The sequence below is a fragment of the Lolium perenne genome, chromosome 6, assembly GCF_019359855.2.
Source record: "Lolium perenne isolate Kyuss_39 chromosome 6, Kyuss_2.0, whole genome shotgun sequence".
NCBI classification, from domain to species: domain Eukaryota; kingdom Viridiplantae; phylum Streptophyta; class Magnoliopsida; order Poales; family Poaceae; genus Lolium; species Lolium perenne.
The window spans coordinates 260,666,566-260,693,448 of record NC_067249.2 but is presented as its reverse complement, the minus strand read 5'-3'; the positions used below and the strand labels follow the sequence as shown (position 1 = coordinate 260,693,448).

Here is a 26,883-nt window from a genome sequence, read left to right as displayed (position 1 = left end):
TCCAAACTCAGTGTTGTTCATCCACCATGAGTTTGAGGGGGGGGGGGGAGTGGTGTATAGTCCCCTGTAGTTCTCTATACTGTATATTCCCATAGTGTGAGGGGTTTCCCTACATATTGTACCCTTGTACATGTACTGGCCTTTGGCCCACTGTGAATACTAGTTGCTATTCCAACATCCATAAATAGTTGTCTTAGATTTATCTAAATTTAAATGCATACATTAAATTTATAGAAATCCAAAACATCTACGGGCAGAGATAGTAGATAGGATGCTGGTCAGAAATGTCGGGCGTAGCAAGGAACGAGGCCTGGGAGGAGTGTGTGGTGATCTTGATGATACAGTAATAATCAAGCCCAACAGTCCAAATGTACTGATGTGACTCGTGAGCTGCACCAGTCTCGATAACATCTCAAGCCACAGCTCTAGACATGAACGCATACCGGCTAGACATTAGAAATTAGACAACTGTATCACGAAGAATCTAAAGAATTATTTTCTGGCTGTCATAACCTTCCAACCTGCATTGGTATTCAGGTAAACCGACCGATACTTCTAAACATGTACCATATTGCATTAAGGTATACAAACATGTTTCCTCACTCGGAAGACAGCTCACAAAACTATTCATGTCAGATTCTACTGTCAGGCGACAACACCAGATCCAAATCGAAATGCTCCTTTAACACGGATAATACTTCAGATAGTGAAGACACCATGAAGTCAGGCTTAACATCTTCAGGCAAAGAATCGTGGGGGCCATATCGCCCCATTTCGTCGAGTAGGCAAGTGAAAGCACCAGCTCTCTTTCCACGACGGCAACTTGGAGAGAGGAGTAGTGTAGGAGGGTCCACCAAATACAGGCGAAAGTTCCCTGGAGGCGATCACGGAGGCGATCGCGGTTAGGCTAGGGTTTTCTCCTTGAGGGTGGTGACTTCGACGGCGGCTACGATCTTGACGGCAAGATCTGATCCGTGCGACGGTGTGTGTCTCTCCCGGGGATTGGTTGCTGTGGGGAGGAGAAGGTTCTGCCATGTCGGCGCGTTCCCGCTCGGGGCCGACGGGTGGCAGTTCGTCCAGGACACCCTCACGTTCGCCTGCCAAGAGGGGAGGCGATGATCTCGCGGCTGGCCTGTCAGCGAGGTTGGGCGATCTCTTGTTGACTGAAAAGGAGGCCACTGGGCTGGTAATCGGTGGGGTGAGTTCGTCGGAGGCACCGCGTTCGAGGTGGGCGGTGGTGGGCAAGGTCTGTTCCTCAAGGAAATTAGTGATCGGAGCTCTGGAGAGGGCGATGGATCGAGCGTGGGGTCTCCATAGACCTGCACAATTCAGAGATATTGGCAATAACAGGTTTGTGGTGAGATTCTCTTCGGAAGGGGATTGGAAGCATGCGATGAATAATGGCCCGTGGCAGTTTGATTTTGCTGCTGTTCTCCTGAAGAACTATGCTGGCTCCGTGAGACCTTCCAACATGATCTTTGATACGATGGACGTCTGGATAAGAGTACCAGATCTTCCCATGGATATGATGAATAAACTGTATGGCAAACTCATTGGAAATTGGGTTGAGAAATATATCTCTGTCGATGTTGATCAAGATGGGATTGCGTGGGTTAAGGATCTACGGATTAGGGTGGAAATAAGGGTGGATCAGCCACTCCCGAGGGGAGTGAGTATGAAGGAAAGGGCAGACGACGAAGAAGGAACCTGGTTTGAGATCAAGTACGAGAGGATCCCTCACTTTTGCTTTGAGTGTGGGTGCATTGTTCACCCGGAGGATGGTTGTGCTGTTGAGAAGTCAGAGATAAAGCAGTGGGGAGAGTGGCTCAGGGCTTCGCCATGCAAACTCAGAAGAAGGCGGCCCCTCCCCGTCCATCGGTCTCATCTGGAAGCTTTCACAGCTACTCAACGGGATCGGAGTCAAGAGGTTGGGGCGGGGTCACTATCAGAGACATCCCATCGAGGAGAAACTTGATGAGAGATGAGACCTTCTCGGGTTCATCCCGCACTGGTGGGCATGATCCGAGTTATGATAAAGGGGTAGCTACAAGCAATGACAACCAGGGTGGCACCATGTCTGATGAGCAACTGCGGGGCAAAGCAGCAATGGGTGTAGAAGGGAGGTCCTCAAGACAAGGTACTTTCACGAGACGGCCTAGGAACCTCGCTGTTGCACAGGAGCCTGTGCTCAGTCGTGCTAAGGAGCTTGCTCCCACTCATGCACCACAGGGCGTGGGGGGTAGGAAGAGGGGCTCCAAACAAGTCTGGGTGCCTATTCCGGTTCAGGTAGTGGGGGAAAAGGGGCTATCAAACGATGGAAAACGCCAGCGCAAGAACTCGGTGTTTGACAGAATGGAAGTGGAAAATGGTGGAGATGAGGGATTGGCAGCAGCGGGATCAGTGTTCAATAGGCTGGAGGATCCGATGGTGGAAAGAGGAGAAGGACATGGTAGCTCAGTGTTCCAAAGACTAGAAACCCAATCGGCGGACCCTGCGTCGCGGGGCCGCCGGGACCAATGAATATCCTCGGCCTTAACTGTCGCGGCTTGGGGTTGGACGCGGCAGTAGGCGAACTTCGGGATCTTTGCAGGTCCTACAACCCAAAGGTGGTGTTTCTGTGTGAGACGAAGAAAAGAGCAAAAGAGATGGAAAAAATAAAATGGAGTCTGGGGTTTACTAACGGAGTGGCTGTGGATTGTCAGGGAAGGAGTGGTGGTTTGGCTCTTTGGTCGAAGGAGGATGTGGAGGTACATACCAGGCCATGGTGTCAATACTATATTGATGCCAAAATTACCTATAACGGAAAAACTTGGCGTTTCAGTGGCATCTACGGAGAGCCACGTACAGATTTGCGGAGTAAAACTTGGGAAGCTTTGCGGTATCTGAAGTCACAGGATGATCTACTGTGGCTCTGTGCCGGAGACTTTAATGAGATTTTGTTTCAGTATGAACAATTAGGGGGTAACCCACGGAATCAAGCACAGATGGATGCCTTCCGAGAGTGTCTGGCAGATTGCAACCTTACGGATTTGGGATACAAGGGATATGACTACACATGGAATAACAAACGTGAGGAAGGGGAAAATATCCAAGTGCGGCTGGACAGGGGGACGGCGACAGCGTCGTTCCTTGACTTGTACCCTATGACAATGGTGGAACATGTAGTGACTGAGGAATCAGATCATATGGCTATCTTGATCCGAGTCGCTGATGAACCACCGAGGCAAAAACAGCCTAATTCTAGAGGTTTCATGTTTGAGGAAATGTGGCTGAAACATACAGGTTATGATGTAATGGTTAAAGAAGCCTGGGATAACAGATCATCACATGTCCATGGTTTGAACGACCTGTGGAGACAGCTCCATGAGGTCTCAGCCGACATTAAGAGATGGAGTTTTGAGGAATTTGGTTCAGTCAAAACTGAAATAAAAAGGTTGCGCGCCCAGCTCGAGACAGCTAGAGCTGCGGCAATACTGCAAGGCACCTCTCCAGAAGTACGTGAGCTAGAAAAGCAGCTGCATGAGGTTTATGAAAAGGAGGAGGTGATGTATAGGCAAAGGTCAAGGCAAGAATGGCTCAAGGCGGGCGACAAAAACACAAAGTATTTTCAGAATAGAGCCTCGCATCGAAGGCGCAAAAATACAGTCCGTGGCCTACGAAGGGAAGATGGATCCTTGTGCAAAACAAATGAAGGGATGTGCGCAATGGCACAGGCCTTTTATAACACGCTTTATTCATCAGAAGGATCCAATGGTGGAGATCAGGTGCTAGAATTAATTGACGAACTTGTAACTGAAGACATGAATCGAAGTTTGACTGCAGATTTTACGGACAAGGAAATCACAGAGGCTCTATTTCATATGGGACCCACAAAGGCCCCTGGGCCGGACGGGCTCCCAGCCCTTTTTTATCAAAGACACTGGTCTTTTTTAAAAACTTATGTCTGTCAGGCGGTAAGGGATTTTTTGTCTGGGAGAGAGTGTCCAGTGGATTTCAACAACACCATTTTGGTTCTGATCCCCAAGATCAATGCGCCGGAGCTGCTCACTCAGTTTCGCCCTATTAGCTTATGCAACGTGCTCTATAAGTTAGCATCAAAAGTGGCAGCAAACAGACTAAAGAAAATCTTGCCCGTCTTGATCTCGGAAGAACAAAGTGCGTTCGTGCTGGGAAGATTAATTACTGACAATGTGTTTATTGCATACGAGTGCACACATGCAGTCAGAACAAGGAAGAGAAAACAGCCGTTATGTGCACTCAAGTTAGACATGATGAAGGCCTACGATCGCGTAGAATGGCTCTTCCTGGAAAATGTGTTGGTCAAAATGGGCTTCGCACAGAATTGGATCTCAATGATCATGAGGTGTGTCAAGTCTGTCACCTTTTCAGTTAAGCTTAATGGTTGCCTTTCGGAGTCTTTCCTTCCTTCGAGGGGTTTACGACAGGGGGACCCCTTGTCTCCCTATTTATTTCTCTTCTGCGTGAAAGGTTTCTCAGCTCTCCTCCGGCAAGCACAGGTTGAAAAAGAGGTGGCTGGAGTTAGTTTCGGAAGGGGAGGACCGACGGTGACACATTTGTTATTTGCAGATGATAGCATCGTTTTTCTGGAAGCTAACAATGGCAATGTGTTGGCTCTCAAAAGAATTCTGCAGCAATATGAGGAGTGCTCAGGACAGCGTGTCAATTTACAGAAATCATCTATCTATTTTGGGAAAGGAAGCACGGCGGCGTTGCGGACTTCTCTGAAGGAGACAATTGGCATACACTGTGAGGCCCTCTCGGAGCGGTATTTGGGCCTGCCAACAGTGGTAGGCCGATCAAAATATGGTGCTTTCAAGCACCTTTCTGACCGCTCGAGAGGGAAAGTGGCGGGGTTGAAAGGGCAGGGTTTATCTAAGGCGGGCAAAGAGGTGCTAGTGAAATCGGTCCTGCAATCTGTCTCAACTTACACTATGGGATGTTTTCAGCTGACAAAGGGGCAGTGTAAGGAACTTAAATCAATTTCCTCGGGCTTCTGGTGGGGTGACAATAAAGGAAAGAAGAGAGTACATTGGATAAGCTGGGATCGTATGTGTGTTCCCAAGCGCAGTGGCGGGATGGGTTTCAGAGATTACACAGACTTTAACCAAGCACTGTTAGCTAAACAAGCATGGCGGTTGGTGATAGCTCCGAACTCTCTATGTGCTCGGGTTCTGTGTGCAAGATATTTCAAGGAAGGCAACTTTCTGTGTGCAGCATGCCCAAAGAGAGCATCATATACATGGAAGAGTATTTTGTTTGGGAGAGATCTGCTAAAAGAAGGCCTAATTTGGCGAGTGGGTGATGGCGCAAAGATTGATGTTTGGAACCAAAATTGGATTCCAAGATCCTCAGTGAAACGCCCCATATGCCACAGGCCGGATACAGATGTTGAGAAGGTAAACGAGCTGCTGTTGCCTGAAGGTGGAGGTTGGAACATTGATAAGCTAAATGAGGTGTTCTTTGAGGGTGACATCGATGACATTCTGAAAATCCCAGTGGGTCGTGCTGGAACTGATGATTATTTAGCATGGAATTACACCAAAAATGGGTTATTCAGTGTCAGATCGGCGTATCATCTAAAACGGCATCTCAAGCGTATGTCAGCAGGGACAGCGAGTTCATCTTTGAATTGTAGCGAACACCAGGGTTGGTTATCTCTTTGGGGTGCTAATGTACCAGGGAAAGTGAAAATACACTGCTGGAGATTGGCACAAAATGGGTTGGCCGTTGGGGCAGAATTGAACAAAAGACATATTAAAGAGGGAGTGCGCTGTGTGGCATGTAATAGGGAGGAGACCAGCTTGCACAGATTCTGGTTTTGCCCCCATTCGGTTGAAACCTGGGATTATTTACGGCAACATACAATGATGGACTTGTGTCCACCTCCGGCTGATATCAGATCACCAAGGGAGCTTCAAAATTGGCTCCGAGAATGGATGGGGAGTGTGGATGAAAAGGAGGTGCAACTGGGTATGATGACATTGTACCACCTCTGGCTTGTACGGAATGATGCGCGAGATGAAGCACTGATTGAGGACCCCAAAAGAACGGCGCGTCGTATCCTGGCTCTGTCGGAGGAGTGGCGAGATATCCAGAATGAGGCTGCAGCGAGCAACCCGCGGGTGGAGGAGCACTGGCATCCACCACCGCTAGGATGGCATAAGGTAAACGCTGACGGAGCTTTCTCTCGAGATGACAAACATGGAGGCGGTGGAGTGATTATTCGCGACCATCATGGTGCTCTGTTGGCTGGAGCGAGCCATTTTTCCCCCATGTGAGTGACCCTGAGAGCTCGGAGCTTCTGGCGTGTAGACGAGCAGTCATACTAGCGAAGGAGATGGGTTCGGTGAAGCTTATACTAGAATCGGACTGTGCGGGTGCTATGTCAAAACTGAGAAGCGAAGAGCTAGATCGATCAGCTCATGGCCCTTTGGTTGAGGACATCAAGGCTCGGCTTGGCGATTTTGAGGATGTCTTGATTACTCATGTTCGTCGATCTTGTACTGAGGTTGCACATCGTTTAGCGAAGGCAGGCTGTAGGAATAAGATTAGTGAATCCTGGGTGGATACTCCCCCTGGTTTTGTAATGAACGCTTTGGCTCTAGAGGCCGGTGATTAATAAAGAACAGCCTGATCTTTTCTCAAAAAAAAAAAGCTCTCTTTCCACAAACGATCTGCACATGAATTTCAGAGGTATATATTTAGCCAATAAGCGCATGCACATAAACTATTGAAGCAGCTTTAAGATTCACCAAAAATATTGCAAAATGGATGCTTGCAACGGTGGTTTAATTGTTCCATTATCTCAATGATAGTGGAGCCTGCCCTTTTCAAGGTCGTAAGGAAAAAACACAAAAGGCTAACTCCAGTTTATGGAAAAAATGCAGTTATATGGCCTTTATCAAAGCAGCAGGAGCATAATTTCTATTCATTCATGACTACGATACAACTCTTAACTTCTTTTACAAGATGGCAGAAGGGAACTATAGCTTAATGTGGAGACTCAGGTTAACTTTAAGGAATTTGAACCATAATATTTATACTAGGAATCCTAATTGGTTTGTCTTGATAACTGAAATCATGCTACGAAGCATACTGTATAGAAATCCTTTATATGCGAGACTTCAGATTGAGATGAAGAATGCTCACATCATCCTTGAGGCTGTCCCCAACCATGATCACCGGATTTGGTGGAAGTTTCCAAGTGGAGCAAATGTGAAGCAATGGAGCTGGATCTGGCTTATAGGGCCGGAATTCTCTGCTTAATGCAGGCACAAACATCATCTGCATAAGTTTCATATATCCAAGATCAAAACATTGAAGGTGGTGGCATTATTACAAATGTTGGATGTTATTTCCACTTCACCTTAACAATAGAATGATTGGCAACAAATCAAGTTCGATCAATGTAAAGTACAAATGAACATTACCGAAAAATATTATGCAGAGTTTACAGAAACGTCATAATTTTATAAATCTGAATATCCAGCCATACTATACGACAAGGATTTGTATGCTCGGAATGGTGCAAGGGACCAAAGTATATCACAGAATTATACATACTTAAGAGCAATGGATATCATCCAACAAGCATAACCACTAGATGATCAGAATAAGTACAGTCCAAAAACTTACACCAAACCTTTGGTGAAACAAATTGACGGCTTCCTTCACATTGCGGGTGAGCAAACCCCTGCTGCATAATGTCCAGGGTAAGAATCAGTAGCCGCATAAATATCTCAAATCTAAATTAATTATGGACAGATGCCACTACAGCTGCAGTTATTTATGTATCACTAGTCTGGCATGTTTTCACAATTACACACACATGCTAGTAAACGAACTGAATGACACATGTCAAACGAAGCAACAGTGTGTGGTATACATAAGCACACAACAAGCTAGTAAGGCAGGTGCTAAGATAGGATGCTTCTTTCTGATCACTAGATTGGTGACACCAAGAAGCCAGTCGCAGAATCCCAATTAGTGATCAAGTTCAAAACCCAATCGATAATAAAAATGCACTATTTTGTTACTTGATAATATTTATGGCTTCAGCCACTGGATTACTACATGCAATGATGCAAGGGAATCCCGGAGTAAGGCGGTTGCCTCAGAAATTTGATAGTGCAAGACCTACTGATCGCTCGAAAAACAAAGTCTCTGAACGAGGTGGAATGTTACGTAAACAGACAACTGTGTATTGTGACTGAATTTTTGATAGCAAACTTAGCTAGCAGTAAGCACGGAATGGAATTGCAGATCAAATTTCGAGCCATACAATTATAACCTACAGTGCACACCCCTTATCCGAAAATGACTTATCTAACTTTCTGAAATGTTGGTACTGTACATATACAGGCTGGTTTGGTGGTCCTTCATGAAACGATACATGAATTGCATAGGAAAAAGCTTGATGGGGTTCTTTTTAAAATTGATTTTGAGAAAGCATATGATAAGGTAAAATGGCCTTTTTTTGCAACAAGTTCTTCGTATGAAAGGTTTTGATCCAATTTGGTGTGAGAGGATTCGACACTTTGTACAAGGGGGGAGTGTAGGTATTCGAGTTAATGATGATATCGGACATTATTTTCAAACTAGGAAAGGTTTGCGCCAAGGAGACCCTTTGTCCCCGATTTTATTTAACATTATTGCCGATATGTTGGCCATCCTTATTTCTCGGGCTAAGGAAGATGGGAAAGTTGGAAGTTTGTTACCGCACCTGATTGATGGGGGGATATCTATATTACAATATGCGGATGATACGATTCTTTTTATGGAACATGACAATATGAAGCTTATTCTTTCTATCTTTGAACAGCTGTCTGGCCTTAAAATAAATTTTCATAAGAGTGAAATTTTCTGCTTTGGTAAGGCTAAGGATATGGAGCATCAATATAGAAATATTTTTGGGTGTGAAGCTGGATCCTTACCTTTCAGATATTTGGGTATCCCTATACATCATAGGGCACTTCGAAATGCAGAGTGGAACCCTGTAGAGAACCGATTTGCATCTAAGCTAAGTTGTTGGCGTGGGAAAATGCTTCCATACGGCGATAGACTAGTTCTCATTAATTCGGTTCTAACAAGTTTACCTATGTTCATGTTATCCTTCCTGGAAATCCCAGTTGGGGTGAGAAAAAGATTAGATTACTATAGATCAAATTTCTTCTGGCAATCAGATGAGAATAAAAAGAAATATAGACTTTCTAGGTGGAATATATTGTGTAGACCTAAAGATCACGGTGGGTTAGGAATCGAAGTACTTGAGTTAAAGAACAAATGTTTACTCAGTGAGTGGTTGTTTAAATTGCTCTCGGAAGAGGGTATGTGGCAGCAACTGTTGTATAATAAGTATCTCAAGAATAAAACTCTTTCACAGGTTGAAGCAAAGCCTAATGATTCACAGTTTTGGAAAGGACTTATGCATATAAAGACAGAATTCTTTAACCGGGGTTTTTTTAAGGTGGGTAATGGAATGACTGTTAGGTTCTGGGAGGATACATGGATGGGGAATGCCCCATTGTGTCAACAGTACCCAGCATTATATAACATTGTTCAACATAAAAATGTCCTTGTTTCAACAGTTTTGGCTCATACACCCTTGAATATCACTTTTAGAAGAGGTTTAAATAATAACAAATGGGTACAATGGTTGAATCTATGTCAACGGTTAATGGCAATCTCTTTAAATAATGAACAGGATGTGTTTTGTTGAAAACTCACTGATTCCGGTCTATTTTCTGTCAAGTCTATGTATCTAGATATGATGAATGGACATGCTATTTACCTTCGTAAATATTTGTGGAAATTAAAGATCCCCTTGAAAATTAAAATTTTTATGTGGTTCCTTAGTAACAAAGTGCTCCTTACTAAGGATAACCTTGCTAAAAGAAAGTGGAAGGGATGTCAAAAATGTTGTTTTTGTGATTCAACTGAAACTGTTAACCATTTATTTATCACTTGCCCATTTGCAAAGATTGTTTGGCGTATGGCTTATTTTACTTACAACATACCTCCACCAGCTAATGTTACTAATATGTTTGGTAAATGGCTTAACGGGGTACGTAAGGACGATAAACACAAAATCCGTATGGGTGTATCTGCTTTATGCTGGTCCATTTGGAGGACGAGGAATGGTATTATCTTTAATAAACAAATTGGGACTAATTTTTTGCAGGTTATCCGACGCGCTGCGCATTGGATTCAACAATGGGTTTTGCTTCTCCCTATGGAACAGCGGGAGGATATGGTTTCTGGGTGCAACCGGATGCTAGTGGTTGCTCAGGACTTCTTTTTCCGGGCTACTGGATGGCGACACATTAATAGATTAGCAAATGGATAGGCTATCTACATGTTGCATATTTCTGTGGTTGATTCATGTATCGACCTTAGTCTCACCATGAATGTAACCTGGATTTTTTTGTAAACTACTTTGGTACGTTTGGTTTAATAAAATGAGCCGTGTGCATCTATTGATGCAGAGGCTGGGGCGATGCTCCCATATCTAAAAAAAACATATACAGGCTGGTGCCAATGGGGGCGGTAGTGGAGGCGCTACCGCCCGAGGCGGGGCGAGAGGCAGGCGGGAGAGGGGCGAGAGGGCAGCGCGGGGCGGTGGCGCTGGCGCCGGGCGCTATCGCCCGCTACCGCCCGCGCTGGGGGCGAGAGGGAGGCGATAGGCGGGGCGGCGCACTGGCAGCACGGGGCGAGAGGCGGGGCGAGAGGGAGGGGCTGAGGTGGCGCGATCTGATTGGTCCACCTCAGCTAGCCGTTGGGGTAGCCGTTGCTGGTTCAAAAACCCCCTATAAATACCCCCATATGGTTTCACTCATTCCACACCTCACTTTATCTCCTCCACTCTCCATTTCCACTCCTCTCAACGCCATGTCTTCGTCTAGCAGCAGTTCGAGCGACGGAATGGAGGGTGATATGATCGCTGCATTCCAGGCGGAGTACGAGGAGGAGATGCTCAACGAGGAGCCGGAGCCAAGACGACCGCGACGCCGCCGAGAGTTCATCAGGCATGATCGTCTGGGTGCCCACGATCGGCTCTTCGAGGACTACTTCGCCGACGACTGCAATTATCCTCCGAGCTTCTTTCGGCGAAGGTATCGGATGAGGCGATCCCTTTTTCTGCGCATTGTGGATAGATTGGGTGAATACTCTCCGTATTTCACCCAAAGAGTTGATGCTCTCAACCGTGCTGGTTTTTCTCCCCTACAAAAGTGTACTGCGGCTTTGCGTCTATTAGCTTATGGAGCCGCTGCAGATACGATAGATGAGTGGCTTAAGTTAGCTAGACAAACTTCATCAGATTGTCTAGATAGATTCTGTGAAGGCATCATTGCCTGTTACGGGGAGAGGTTTTGCCGTCGACCAACTGTCGAGGATACTCAGCGTCTGTTAGCGAAAGCCGAGGAACGTGGCTTTCCGGGCATGTTAGGGAGCATCGATTGCATGCATTGGCAGTGGAGGAACTGCCCAGTGGCTCATGCTGGTCAATTCACAAGGGGAGACATCAAACACCCTACCATAATCTTAGAAGCCGTTGCGTCGTATGATCGTTGGATCTGGCATGCCTTTTTTGGAGTGGCCGGGTCCAACAACGACCTCAATGTACTCAACCAGTCGCCGTTGTTCACTGATGTGCTTAGGGGAGAAGCACCCGTAGTGAACTTCACGGTGAATGGACACGAGTACAACTATGGTTACTACCTTGCCGACGACATCTACCCCTCCTGGCCGGTGTTCATGAAAGGTGTTACTCTTCCACAAAGTGAAAAGCAGCGAGTGTTCACTGCTGCTCAATCAGCTTGGCGCAAAGATGTCGAGTGTGCCTTTGGAGTGCTGAACGCTAGGTTCAACATTCTAGCAGTTCCGGGACGCTCCTACTCGAGGCGTACTCTTGGGTTGATCATGCGTGCATGTGTCATTCTCCACAACATGATCATCGACGATGAGCGTGGTACAAATTTGGAGAACATCTATGAGACAGCTGATTCCAATGTCGGCCCTGCAATACACAACCATGCACCACCAAGCCTAGCAGCCAGGATTCAGATGGATAACGAAATAAGGGACTCACCGATGTATACACAGCTCCAGCATGATTTGATTGAGCATGTGTAGGCTAATGCCTAGATTATGTAATTTTTTCAAATTTTTATGTAATCTTTTCAAATTTTTATGTAATTTTTTTAGGATGTAATCGGTAATAATTTTAGTTCAATAAAATAATTTCCTTGCATTATTTTTAATGTTGTAATCTGAAAAAGAAATGCTGATGTCGAGGAGAGAGAAAAGCTGATGTGGAGGAGAGAGAAGTGAGAGCTGGCACTATAGCCCGTGCACTGGCACCATGGGGTGAGAGTGGGGTGAGAGTGAGGAAAAAAGCTGACGTGGCGGGTGAGAGTGAGGCTATGCATTGGCACCAGCCTAATACATATATCATTCACTAGTGTACTATTCAAACAGCAAATCCCTGGCGATGGCTTCGTAGGCGCGGCGCTGCTCGTCGGGGCCCCAGGACTCGATGCAGTGGAGGATGTCGACGGCGCCCCCGCCCGCCGCGCGCGCCGCCACGTAGGCCGCCAAGCACCTCGCGGTACATGGCCGGGAAGTCGATGACGGGCACCGTCAGGGTCCCGTCCATGTCGAACACCATGCCGCGTAGCGTGCCCCTGCGGCTGGGGGCGGGGGGCGCCGCCGCCGTGGAAGAGGAGGAGGACATGGCGACGGCGCGGGCCGCCGGCAGGATCTGCGTCGGGGGAGGAGGAGGGGGAGGGTCTCCGCCGGCGGACGGCTCGCTCCGGCCTCCGGAAAGCGCAGCGGCTGGCTCGCACCGTTGGCCTTTGCTCCGTAGGGCCAGCCGCAAGCCGCCCCGCCAGCAAGTTATTGTTTCCAACTTATTTTTGAACTTAACCAGGACACATAAAAAAATTATACGGAGTACTCTAAAAGCTTCCATAATTATCTTATATAATAATATCGTAGAATTAATACTAAGATATTTCTTCTAGCATGTCCCTATGATGGAATATAATAATCATACTAAGATATCCACCTTTCATTCCAAAATATAATCTAAATACTACAGAATTCAATATATATTCGCAAGTCATTTAATAATACTACTTAGACATGTGACCATCCAAGTCAAGCAACATCAAAATTAATGGCATCCAACAGAGAGAGCAAATTACTTCATTTTTTGTGTCGTTGTTGATTATACAAGGATACTTTCATACACATGAATACATATGTATGCATTAATGCCATTGTGCAGAGTTAATTTACGGAGAACTTTATTACAATATAAAATTTAACGAGCAATATTTTGAGTCCTATACATTACAATTGGATTAAAAAAACTCTATAACTAAGGTTTAGAAATGTTGTTGTGTAGTTGTCCATGTATTCTAAGTAAACATAAAATTTTACACACTAAGATTATAATAGGATGAAAGTAAGTTTTAAAAAGGTATACAAATTTAGTACAAATAAGATGTTATTGGATTCCATTGACGCATTGGAGAAAAACGTATTATTGGCAACTATGGTCTCCCGACACGCTCCTATCCCCGAAAACATGAACCATCGCATGCATCGCCATTGTTTCGGGCTTTGGTTGGGTTGTGTGGGCTGTGGGGTTTTAGGAGATGATATGTCGTGATGTGAAGAGGTGAATGAGGAAGGGAAGGGGATAGACCGACGCTTTTATGGCGGAGAGTTGCGACGCCTTCTCCGCGAGCAGAAATAGAAAGTGCTCTCCGATTGAACAAAAGAAAAAAATCAGGCAAGGTCGTCGCGAAGCGGTGACCGAGTTTCTTGGCTGCTGAGTGCCGAGGGTAACTATTCCTCTGATGCACCCTGTGATCACACGACGTGTGGCCCATGTTGAAACTAATCTTGATATTTAGGAGTTCACCACGTTTAAGTTTCGTCTGAGTCTAAGAAACACTATAAGATGCAGCAAGTACATACAATATTGGTGATCTTATAACTACGTGATCGATGTGTTTAGGTGGCTCCATGCGCTTGTTGATACGGGCAAGGAGTCCTGAATCTGGGCTCCACAGCGAGAACCCGGGTAGATAGAATCTCCCAACAACGCGATGAACGCAGCCTGGAGAAGAGGGAACGAATCCAGCAAGCAACGGATCGATGAACGATACGCCTCAATACCTGAGCTAGACAATCCTTGATGAACACAAGAACCTTCGCAGCGGATATAATAGATAAACGACAGCGCCGTACCCCCTGGAGGGATGATACACGTGAACACACGCAATGGGGAAAACCCTAATCCTTAGTCTCAACTTGTACTACCTAAACCCTAGCCGTCCCTCCACCTTATATGAGGGGATGGTGGCCGGCCAGCCCTAGTGGACCTCCCTAACTTGGTTTGGACATGTCCAAACCAAACTGACACAAATCAATAAAAACCCTAATTGACCCACATATGACCATTACATAAACTAAGATAATTAAGCTGGTGGAGTCCTGAATCTGAGCCTCACATAGACCTCCATGCCCGTATCACTTGTGGTGTTTGGTGTTTGGCCTGGTGGTGCGGCCGTTGAGAAGAGGTCGTACAAGTGTGGAAATAGTGTGTGTGCAGTGAAAAGTGAAAAGTGAAAAGTGGATCAAGTAGATAATGGCTTGACCAAGTGTGTGTGCGCGTGCTAGTTAGTTGGTTAGTGGCCGGTGTGGGATCTTGTCTTGTAATGGCAATTTAACATTTGCAAATAAATGAGAAACCATCCGTGAGAGCTAAGCAAAAATGTAGTCAGTGTGTACACCCGGGAAGTGTGTCCTGGACAAAGTCGTTGGCTTATTCCTTGGTTGTGTGCGTGTCTCAGCTAGTTTGCATGGTGCGTGTGTATCTTGGGCATGTTTTGTATCGGCTAGAAATTAGAAATTAGACAATTGCATCACGAAGAATCTAAATAATTCTTTAGCTAGGAGTATTGTATGTACTTGCTGCCACAGCCTATATTGCTAGTTAGTTGGTTGGTGGCCAGTGTGTGTAAATATTAGAAAATAGACAATTGCATCACGAAGAATCTAAAGAATTATTTTCTGGCTGTCATAACCTTCCAACCTGCATTGGTATTCAGATAAGCCGGCCGATACTTCTCGACATGTACCGTATTACATTAAGGTGTACAAACATGTTTCCTCACTCGGAAGACAGCTTACAAAACCATTCATGTCAGATTCTACTGTCAGCAGACAACACCGGATCCAAATGGAAATGCTCCTCCAACACGGATAATACTTCAGAGAGTGAAGAAACCATGAAGTCAGGCTTAACATCTTCAGGCAAAGAATCGTTGGGGCCATATCGCCCTGTTTCGTCAAGTAGGCAAGTGAAAGCACCAGCTCTCTTTCCACAAACAATCTGCACATGAATTTCAGAAGTATATATTTAGCCAATAAGCACGTGCGCGTAAACTATTGAAGCAGATTCACCAAAAAAAAGTTGCAAAATGGATGCTGGAGACAGTGTTTTAATTGTTGCATTATCTCAATGATAGTGGAAGCGGAACCTGGCCTTTTCAAGGTCGTAAGGAAAAAAAAAAAAGGTTCACAAAAACTGACTCCAGTTTATGGAATTTATACAGTTATATGGCATTGATCAAAGCAGCGGGAGCATAATTCTATTCATTCATAACTTCTTTTACAAGATTGCCGAAGGGAACTATAGCTTATTGTGGAGACTAGGGTTAACTTCAAGAAATTAAAAAAATAGTAGCTCTTTTCTTTTTTAATCGACGTGGAGTACATGCTAGCTAGTAAAGCATATCTTCATGTTCGGCGTCAATTAAACACGAATGGAGGGAGTAATATGTATACTATACATGAATCTTAATTGGTTTGTCCTGATAACTGAAATCATCCTACGAAGCATACTGTGTAGAAATCCTTTATATATATGCTAGACTTCAGATTGAGATGAAGAATGCTCACATCATCCTTGAGGCTGTCTCCAACCATGATCACCTCGTTTGGTGGGAGTTTCCAAGTGGAGCAGATATGAAGCAATGGAGCTGGATCTGGCTTATAGGGGCGGAATTCTCTGCTTAATGAAGGCACAAACATCATCTGCATAAGTTTCATATATGCAAGATCAATACATTGAAGATGGGCCGTATGCATCAATTGATGCAGAGGCTGGGGTTTTGCCGTTTCGAAAAAGTCGAAAAACACATTGAAGATGATGGCATTATTACAAAAAATTTGGATTTTATTTCCACTTAGCCTTGCCAATAGAATGATTGGCAACAAATCAAGTTCGGTCAGTGTAAAGTACACATGAATATTACTGAACAATCATTATGCAGAGTTTACAGAAAAGTCATAATTTGATAAATTTGAATATCCAGCCATACTATACGACGAGGATTTGTATGCTTGGAATGGTGCAAGGGATCGAAATATAATACAAAATTATACATATTTAAGAGCAATGGATATCATTCGACAAGCATAACCACTAGATGATCATAATAAGTATAGTCCAAAAACTTACACCAAACCTTTGGTGAAACAAATCGACGGCTTCCTTTTTTTTTTTGAAAGGAATACTGTAGGGGAAGCCCCTACAGTGATTTTTTTTGAAATTATAAGAACCCAAGTTTGCGTCCCTGGAGACTTGAACCTGGGTGGCTGGGTTGTACATCCACTTCCCTAACCAAGTGAGCTAGGCTTCCTTCACATTGCGGGTGATTAAACCCCTCCTGCATAATGTCCAGGGTAAGAATCAGTAGCCGCATAAATATCTCAAATCTAATACTCCCTCTGATCCCTACCTTTCCCTCCACACCCCAAAAATCAGAGGCTACCTTTCCCTCCACACCCCCACACACACCCGCGTGGATCGCCTTTCTAGTTTTCAGAAAAATAGAAGAAAATGATAGGAAATTTTAAAAATAAAATCCTTCGAGATGCCCATGTGCTATGTTATCTAGTTTTAGAAAATTTAAAAACATGAATTTCGATATATTATGCAAAATGGCGTCATGTTTCGGTAAACCGGGATTTCTAGTTGCATGCGACCTCTGATGAATTTTTTTTTTACATCAAACTATATCTACGCAAAATTTCAAGAAATATTTTGTTGTTTTTATTCAAATCTACGCACAAAGAAAAGGGGGGAAAGACCAAAGGCGTCCTCCCCACTCACCACATGCCCATGGAAATGAGTTCGAAAAACGAGGGCGCCTTTTTCCTAGTCAAAATGTTCACTTGCTTACTCACACATTAAATATACAATCATGTATTCGAGAATCCTCTATCAGCTTTAGAGATCGCTCATGATATTTAAGGAAACTAAAATACATATGAAGATGTACATATATTTGTAATTTATATGAACCATGCGATTTTATTATTTTTGTTCTAATCAAGAAAGAATAGTTTAACTAAACATATCTAAGAAGAGGTGTCATAAAAGAAACAACAAAAACAAATTCTGTTATAAACAATATATTTTTAGATTTCGCACAAGTGCAATTTCGATGCCATAGTTATAATTTGACAGTAAAATGATTGCATCTAGATTGTAGTATTATGACATGATTATTTTTTCTAACTACAATAGAAAAACAATTATATTTAGATGATATGTAGGGATAAATGGTTGTAATTTTTCAAGAAGTTACAAAAGTTTAGTATAAATAAATAATATTTTTTAAATGCATATTCGATCCAGAGATCACTCACCTGCTCTAGAAACCGCCCAATAGCGTTGGTAACACCTTAAGTATGCATACCAAAGGATGAAAAAAGAGATGATTTAGGATCGATTTCATGGCATCAAGACACGGCACATGGCAAGAAATCTAGTGACTTCAAAAAAATGAGAGCAGACATATCATCTCATCCGTGGCAGCCCCTCCTGCTAGCCCAACTCTCACCAGTCCCGTGTCCAAACTGTCTGCGTTCAGATATGCTGGTTAGACTTCTATTGGCTTAGCTGAACTATTTGATTAACATTTTGAGATGTTCAAGTTGTTGTTACCGTAAGCCCTTTAACTGTCATCTAGTATATCTGTCTCTGTCTTGCTTTGATCGTGGACAATGAATTAACCCTCGAACTAGCTTCACTGTACTTTGAAATCATATATTGTTTTATAGCCTGTCAAAATCATGCAACTGCGAGTGTGTACTATATGTGTATCCATGCTTAGAATGCATCAACTTGCTTACCTCGTTTTCTCATGTTATGAATCTGAAAGAGTTTCGTTTCTCCATGATAGGACCCAAAATGTGAAACACATTACAGCTGTTACACACCTATCTTACACCATAGTATGCACAGGCATAACTGGCCTCTTTGCCATCGTTACGTTCGTGGGGCCATACGTCAAGCAACAGTGGCAAGCTGACACCGTTGATGAGGTGTTTGCCAAAATTGAGAAGATGGAGATGAAGAGGAAGGACGGAGAAGAGAAGCATTCCAAGGAGGGGAAGACTGCCAAGGCTGTGGAGGACGATTCGCCCATGAAGAAGACTGAGCAGCAGGTGGTGAAGACCGTCAAGGATCACAAAGACGGAGCTTCATCACATGAGTCCCCCCAAAAAAAGGTGGTGGTTCTTCTGATCAGCTGATCCTTCCGTGGATCAGCCCAGGTGCCCAAGAAGAAGGGCCGATTCAACTGTTATGTTTTGTATCCCAGTTTCTATTGCTTAGTTGAACTACTGAGTTGCCTTAGCGTTAAACATGTCTGCCGATTCACCTCTTATGCCTCTTATGTTTTGTATCCCAGTTTCTATTGTATCCCAATTTGTATTGCTTAGCTGAACTACTGAGTTGCCTTTGAACTGAGATGTTGCATGAGAGTTATTTCAGATATCCTCATCAGATTTCTGATGTGCCTTTGTGTCATCTGTGAGTTTTATTATCTCAGAGAAAGGCACTGCAAGGTTTCTTAACTTCGCTATTTATCTCACGCTACTATGATAGTCGTTGTAAGAACTAGTTATGATTTATAGCTGGAATCTCATGTGACTAGCTACTGTCCTCCAACCAACGAAGCTGGTCTGCCTGACACTGTTTGGCGTCATGTTTTTCTCTTTCGAACCAAAGGCAAAAGACTTACCTTAATCCATTGAATAAAAAGAGAAGTTCTTAGTTCAGGTTACAAACCACACCCACCAAAAGCAAAATCTACTCTCCGGCCATCAAAAGACCCAAGTACATAGCACCTGCAAGAATCCAAGATTTAGCTTCTAACTTAATTCTAGCAAAGACGGTGGCTTGCAAGGTCCTTTTGTTCTTGAAAATCCTCGCATTCTGCTCGTTCGAAAGTTCCCATGATACTAGCATAACAAGCGACCCAGTGAATTTGCTCATTCCTCCATGAGTAAGTACCATACTACTCCAGAATCTGGCCATCATCGAAGGCTAACAATGCCGCCAAGTCAACAAACCAATCTTTTATCAAGGTCCAAACAAGGGTGGAGTAGCGGCCTTTGAAGCGGAGAATTCAAAAGAATTCTTTTCTGGCTGTCATAACCTTCCAACCTGCATTAGTATTCAGATAAACCGACCGATACTTCTCGACATGTACCGTATTACATTAAGGTGTACAAACATGTTTCCTCACTCGGAATACAGCTTACAAAACCATTCATGTCAGATTCTACTGTCAGCAGACAACACCGGATCCAAATCGAAATGCTCCTCCAACACGGATAATACTTCAGAGAGTGAAGAAACCATGAAGTCAGGCTTAACATCTTCAGGCAAAGAATCGTGGGGGCCATATCGCCCTGTTTCGTCAAGTAGGCAAGTGAAAGCACCAGCTCTCTTTCCACAAACAATCTGCACATGAATTTCAGAAGTACATATTTAGCCAATAAGCACGTGGGCGTAGACTATTGAAGCAGATTTACCAAAAAAGTTGCAAAATGGATGCTGGAGACAGTGTTTTAATTGTTGCATTATCTCGATGATAGTGGAAGTGGAACCTGGCCTTTTCAAGGTCGTAAGAAGAAAAAAGGTTCACAAAAGCTGACTCCAGTTTATGGAAAAAAATATAGTTATATGGCCTTTATCAAAACAGTAGGAGCATAATGCCTATTCATTCATGACTACGATACAACTCTTAACTTCTTTTACAAGATGGCAGAAGGGAACTATAGCTTAATGTGGAGACTCAGGTTAACTTTAAGGAATTTAAACAATAATATTTATACTATACAGGAATCCTAATTGGTTTGTCTTGATAACTGAAATCATGCTACGAAGATACTGTATAGAAATGATTTATATGCTAGACTTCAGATTGAGATGAAGAATGCTCACATCATCCTTGAGGCTGTCCCCAACCATGATCACCTCGTTTGGTGGAAGTTTCCAAGTGGAGCAAATGTGAAGCAATGGAGCTGGATCTGGCTTATAGGGGCGGAATTCTCTGCTCAATGCAGGCACAAACATCATCTGCATAAGTTTCATATATCCAAGATCAATACATTGAAGATGATGGCATTATTACAAATGTTGGATGTTATTTCCACTTCGCCTTAACAATAGAATGATTGGCAACAAATCAGGTTCGATCAATGCAAAGTACAAATGAATATTACTGAAAAGATATTATGCAGAGTTTACAGCAACGTCATAATTTTATAAATTTGAATATCCAGCCATACTATACGACAAGGATTTGTATGTTCAGAATGGTGCAAGGGACCAAAGTATATCACAGCATTATACATATTTAAGAGCAATGGATATCATCTGACAAGCATAACCACTAGATGATCAGAATAAGTACAGTCCAAAAACTTACACCAAACCTTTGGTGAAACAAATCGACAGCTCCCTTCACATTGCGTGTGATTAAACCCCTCCTGCATAATATCCAGGGTAGGAATCAGCAGCCGCATAAATATCTCAAATCTAATAGAGTAAATTAATTATGGACAGATGCCACTGCAACTGCAGTTATTTATGTACCACTAGTCAGGCATGTTTTCACAATTACACACAAATGCTAGTAAACGAACTCAATGACACATGTCAAACGAAGCAACAGTGTGTGGTATACACAAGCACACAACAAGCTAGTAAGGCACCTGGTGCTAGGATAGGATGCTTCTTTCTGATCACTAGATTGGTGGCAATAAGAAGCCAGTCGCAGAGTCCCAATTAGTGATCTAGTTCAAAACCCAATCGATAATAAAAATGCACTATTTTGTTAATAATACTCCCTCCGTCCATAAATAGATGTCTTATATTTGTCTAAATTTGAATGAATCTATACACTAAATAGTGTCTATATACATCCAAAATTTGATAAATCTAAGACATCTATTTATGGACAGAGGTAGTATTTATGACTTCAGCCACTGGATTACTACATGCAATGATGCAAGGGAATCCCTGAGTAAGGCGGTTGCGTCAGAAAGTAGACAGGGCAAGACCTACTGATCGCTTGAAAAACGAAGTTTCTGAACGAGGTAGAATGTTACGCAAACAGACAACTGTGTATTGTGACTGAATTTGTGATAGCAAACTTAGCTAGGCACGGAATGGAATTTTTTCGAGAAAAGGCAAAGGACCTTTGCATCTCATTTCATTGAAAGGATCATGGTTTTTGAGTCGCGACTCAAAATTGAGTCGCCGAGGCTGCGACTCAGTGTATAGTCGACCAAAGTCGTTGTATAGTCGCCATAAGTCGTTGTATAGTCGCGAGTCGCCGTGATTTTTGGAAAACGACTCGGCGATTAGTCGGCGACTCAAAAACCATGGAAAGGATAGTCTGTTTACAATCCTCCTAGGAGGCAGCATACATCATACACACCCAGCTACTTAGTGCACATCCCAGGTCGCCGGCAACGCTGCCCTAAGCCCCATAGCACCCGCCTTAGCCCAGAGGGATGCCTCTTCCTTGACTTTGGACATCAGGTCATGCACAGATGGCCGTGCCCCCTCAAATACATAGTCGTTTCTATGCTTCCAAATCATCCATGGCAGGAGCAGCGCTGCTGATCCAAGCCCTTTGCGGAGAGGTTTGGGCGTCGCTTGCTTCGCTTCCACCAGCCAAGTGAAGATGGAATCGTCCGTGTCCCGTGGCGTGCGGCACGACAAACGCAACCATGCCAACGCCTCGAGCCAAACTTGCTTGGCGAAGGGGCAGTGGATGACTAGGTGCCGCATGGTTTCGGGTTCCTGATCGCATAATAGGCAGCGGGGGTGGTGTTGCAAGCCTCGACGCGCCAGCCGGTCGGCAGTCCAGCATCGATTTTGGGACGCTAACCAGTGGAAGAACTTGACCCGTGGTGGCGCCCAAGCTTTCCAAATGTGTTTCCACGCCGGGCAGAGGGTGGAACCCTGGAACGTGGCGAGGTAAGCGGAGCTGGCAGAGTAGTTGCCGCTGGCCGTCCACTTCCAGAGCAGCTGGTCCGGGGCGTCGTGGAGCTGTGTGCCGTCAATGGCCTGCCAGATCAAGAGGTACTGCCCAATCTCGTGGAGCCCGAGCGTGCCATGGATGTCTCGTGCCCTGGCCCTGCAGGCCGTCCGCCACCGTCCTGAGCTTCCTTCTGCGCTTGGGGATGCAAGCATACAACAGCGGCGCAATCTCGCCGATGGACCGTCCATTGAGCCACCGGTCCTCCCAGAACAAAGCCTTGCGTCCGTCCCCGACCTGCATCGTGGTGGATGCGAAGCGCGCTCATCGGCGGTGAACTGTAAGGTCCAGATCATGCCAGGCACGGCGAGAGTCGGTGCGACTGAGCCATAGCCAGCGCAAGCGCAGGGAGAGGCCCGTGCGCTCCAGGTCGTGAAAGCCCAGGCCCCCAAGGGAGATTGGCCTCGCCACCCGCTGCCAATTCACGTGACAATGGCCACCCTTGGCGTCAGCTCGCCCAGCCCAAAGGAAACCTCGCTGGATTTTGACGATCAGCTTGATGGTTTTTTTGTCAGGGGCTATCACCAGTAGCTGGTGGATCGGGATGGCGCCTAGGACGGATTTGACCATTGCCAGGCGGCCAGCCTTGTCCATGAGTCCTGCCTTCCAGGTAGGGAGCTTCGCCGCGACCCTGTCGACCATGGGCTGGAATTGCGCAGCAGTGGGTTTTCCTCACATCAGGGGTATACCAAGGTAAGTGATTGGTAGCTCGAAGATCGGGCAGCTCAGCTGCTGGATGGCTGCGTGCACATCCTCGGGGGCGCATCGAATCAGAGTCGCGGTGCTCTTGGTGTAATTGACGCGGAGGCCAGAGGCGCGGCCGAACAGGTTCAGCGTTTCCTTGACAGCCACAACCTCCTCAGGCGTGGGATGGCAGAAGAGGATCACGTCATCAGCATATAGCGAGATCGTGGGCATCTCTTTCCGCGGGTGTAGTTGCCCTAGGACGCGAAGCTCGACGGCGCGCTTGAACAGCTTCCCCAGAGTGTCAACAGCGAGGACGAAGAGCTGCGGCGAAAGGGGGTCGCCCTGCCTTAGCCCTCTCCTATGCCAAATTGCTGGGCCGGGTGCGCCGTTGATGAGCACCCGCGTACTCGCGGAGGACAGCAAGATGGCCAGCCACTCGAGGAAGCGGTTACCGAACCCATACTGGCGCAGAGCCTCAAAGAGGAACGGCCAGGCGATGGAGTCGAAATTGCAGATAAAATTTCGAGCCATACAATTATAACCTTCAGTGCACTCCCCCTGTCATCCGAAAATGACTTGTCTAACTTTCTGAAATGTTGGCACTTACATATAGTATCATTCACTAGTGCACTATTCAAACAGCAAATCCCTAGACGATGGGATCAACCAAGTTTGAAGCAACTGCATGAGACTAACTGCACTGCAGTGCACTAAATCAATTCTAAAATCACAAGTGCGGCTGTGGACCATACACTAACTGGGCTAAGCATACCATGTAGCATGCAAAATTGAGCTAGATTTCTGCTACACAAACAAGCAATCACCTGATCTGCCTGGCGTCGAGGAACCCGCAGAGCTCGGAGGCCCCTGCAAGTCGCAAGCACCGTCACACCAGAGGACATCATGCACTGGGCTCTTCGAAATGAGAACCCAACGCTTTGGGGGGGAACGCGATGGGGAGGGGCTCACCGGGCATGATCTGGAGGCGGTCGAGTCCGTCGCGCTCGAACCGGGCGATGGCCTCGTAGGCGCGGCGCTGCTCGTCGGGGCCCCATGACTCGATGCAGTGGAGGATGTCGACGGCGCCCCCGCCCGCCGCGCGCGCCGCCGCGTAAGCCGCCTCCCCGCCGAGCACCTCCCGGTACATGGCCGGGAAGTCGATTACAGGCACCGTCAGGGTCCCGTCCATGTCGAACACCACGCCGCGCAGCGGGGCCCTGCGGGCGGGGGCGGGAGGCGCCGCGGCTGAGGAGGAGGAGGTGGACATGGCGACGGCCGGGCGGAGCGCGAGGCGGCTGCGGCGGGGGAAGAGGAGGAGGGGGAGGGTGCCGCCGGCGAGGAGGCGGTGCGCGGGGAGCAGGCGGGGGAGGAACATACAAGTGGCGCGGTCTCCGCCGGCGGACGGCTCGCTCCGGCCGCCGGGAAGCGCAGCGGCTGGCTCGTGCGTGTGGGTGGGATGACGTGCGCCTGCGGCCGGCCGTGCGTGTGCGTGTGGTGGTGGCCGGCTAACTGGGCTAGACAACATGAAGGCGGATACAGAGCCACCCGTTCTTGATCCAGATTAACGGAAAACCTAGGTTTACGTGTTCGAACAAGGTTCGTGTACCAATGTTCGTGCAGCGTGTTAAAGTAGCTGTATACGTGTGTATGTACATCTCCTGTATTTGTACCCCTTGTATGATAAGGTAGACCATGTAATTATCCTTATATATATATATAAGCACCACGCGGCCCTATTAGGGTTACGCATCCTTTCTCACACAGCGTTCCTCGTTCTCTTTTTCGCCTTAACTATACTTACATTAAGCAATGGCACGCTTATACAATCTAATTACACTTTCCTGATAAAAAATCAAATAACAAGGAATTACAAAGCAAAAAAACAAAATCAGCGCTAATAGCCTACTTGACGCTCGGGCAGGTGTGTCGTCGGCTTGATTTGCTTTGGAAAATAAGCTTAAATACCATAAAGAGGGACTCAAAACCTCCAACTCATTCACTACCATGAACACCATCATTCCAATTCTCACTTGAAATTGTTTGTTGAAATTAGTGGAGTTCTTATAAGTATATGATACGTTAGCCTAAATGGTGTAATAACTGTATAAGCTTGTGTATAAATAACTGTCTCAGCTTTGTCTAGATACGTCTACATAGTACATACATCTACATCTACAAAAAAAATTCAACAATTAGTTTGGAACGGCTGCGGTAGCTTGTTGGATCATGCATCCGGTTGAGTGGATGACAATGTTTGATGGCTGTGATCAGGAGGTAGCGAAGGGCCGTCGTGGTTTTGCGGTTTGGCCGTGGCGCCATTTTCTGCAGTCTGCGAAGAAGACGTCCAATCAGCAGCCGGGTAGCGAGAGTTGGGCTTGCGGTTCCTCGTGGGTCTTGTGCCTCCTCCAGCCATGCGGTCGATGGCAAGCCGGAGAAGCTTCTCCTCGGCGGCGATGTCGGCCATGAGTCGCGTAAGCCTGCACAGCCGAGCCACAGACTGGTCGTCGTCAGCTGGGTGACCGGCTTGCCCCGCGCCGGCCTGCTCCTCCTCCGCCAAGCCCTGGGTGATGGTGGCTAGCAGGTCGCCCAGCGCCTCGAGACGCTGCATGGCCTCCTCGGGCGTCATGGCGCCGCCGTGCCTTGTCCGTGCGTGTTGGCAGTCTGTCTGCTCCGCGGTCGGGACGAGCTGCTGAGATGCCAACACCAACACGTAGTATATATACACCAGGAAGGCAGGAAACGGCCGGTTTCGTGGCTGTTCAGGATTCCGATCCGGGCACGAAACAGCAGGAGCACCGATCCCGGTTCAGATTGCATTACGGCTCGCGGCCACTGCCACTCTCTCTCGGACGCGGCCCGCAATGTGTTGGATGCCAGTCCCCGACGTCAACTCCGGCAGAAACACACCAGGTGCTCGACCGGATGCTTCACGTCTTGGATGGATGAAAAGGAGGTGGAGGAAGGGGTTGTACATCAGGTATTCGACGAGGTGTACGTTACTCAACAGGTGAGAGGCCAGCGCCGGTGCAACCGTCATACGCGCTAGCTACGTACTGACAGTGACCGCCGCGCGCCCTTGGCAGAATAAGGAGCTATCTCTCGGCGGCATCGATGGCTGTTCGTCATCATGGCTTCATCTGAAGATCCTCTTGTATCTATCCATTTCTAGTTACATGATTGGATCTCTTGTTTATGCAGGTCCAGACATTACACAACTGAAACAAGTGTTATAGAGCTTGGATAACTTTGCTCACAAACGGCTAGCTTTACGAAGTTTTTGAAGTTTGTATCTACAACTGATGGTTGTATGGACGTGGGTGCAGATTGGACATTGAGAATCTTCCCTCGAAAAAACTTGCGCCGGCTTATCTTATATTATATCGAACTGTTTTCATAGCAGGTCAGCGGCCCCTTATCTGAATTCTGAACCTGCATGCAACAGTGTACTGGGCAGAAAATAAGCTGTACAAATCTGATGGAGCAATTGAATTTCGACTTGAACCTGCACGTGTAGAGCTTGATGTAAAGACAAACTAATGCTAATTACAACTTGGCTATTTTTCAGTTTTTTTCCTATCAGAGGTAAACAACTGGCCTGTTCACTGCTGAGTTAACATCAAGTTCCCTGAAACTTGTGCTCACATGTAGCAGTAAGCACATGCTCTTTCACAATTCAAATTCTCTATGTCCATGTATATTATTCTATTTAATCGACTATGGTTAAGTAGTCAGTTTCCTAATTTGTAGAATT

The 26,883-nt window shown here is 45.9% G+C and overlaps 1 protein-coding gene and 1 pseudogene across 1 annotated transcript; both read right to left on the bottom strand.

Annotated features, from left to right (window-relative positions):
- Nucleotides 1–632: 632 nt before the first annotated feature.
- On the bottom strand, nucleotides 633–18,371 carry LOC127309823 (haloacid dehalogenase-like hydrolase domain-containing protein At2g33255; annotated as a pseudogene).
- A 1,145-nt stretch (nucleotides 18,372–19,516) lies between these two features.
- LOC127305367 (haloacid dehalogenase-like hydrolase domain-containing protein At2g33255) lies at nucleotides 19,517–24,632 on the bottom strand. Its single transcript, XM_051335778.2, has 5 exons — nucleotides 24,102–24,632; nucleotides 23,957–23,999; nucleotides 20,826–20,886; nucleotides 20,339–20,473; nucleotides 19,517–19,855 (listed from the first exon to the last, which is right to left on the bottom strand). Exons 1-5 carry the CDS (start codon nucleotides 24,505–24,507, stop codon nucleotides 19,667–19,669), a joined length of 834 nt encoding a protein of 277 aa, XP_051191738.1. The 5' UTR covers nucleotides 24,508–24,632; the 3' UTR covers nucleotides 19,517–19,666.
- Nucleotides 24,633–26,883: the final 2,251 nt, after the last annotated feature.

Excerpts from the sequence above, each read along its gene's own strand:
- LOC127305367 (XM_051335778.2), bottom strand. The coding sequence starts at position 24,507 with ATGTTCCTCCCCCGCCTGCTCCCCGCGCACCGCCTCCTCGCCGGCGGC. Across the intron at positions 20,474-20,825 it reads TGTTTCACCAAAGGTTTGGT|ATGATGTTTGTGCCTGCATT; the intron begins GTAAGTTTTTGG and ends AAACTTATGCAG. Across the intron at positions 19,856-20,338 it reads GGGACAGCCTCAAGGATGAT|ATTGTTTGTGGAAAGAGAGC; the intron begins GTGAGCATTCTT and ends ATTCATGTGCAG.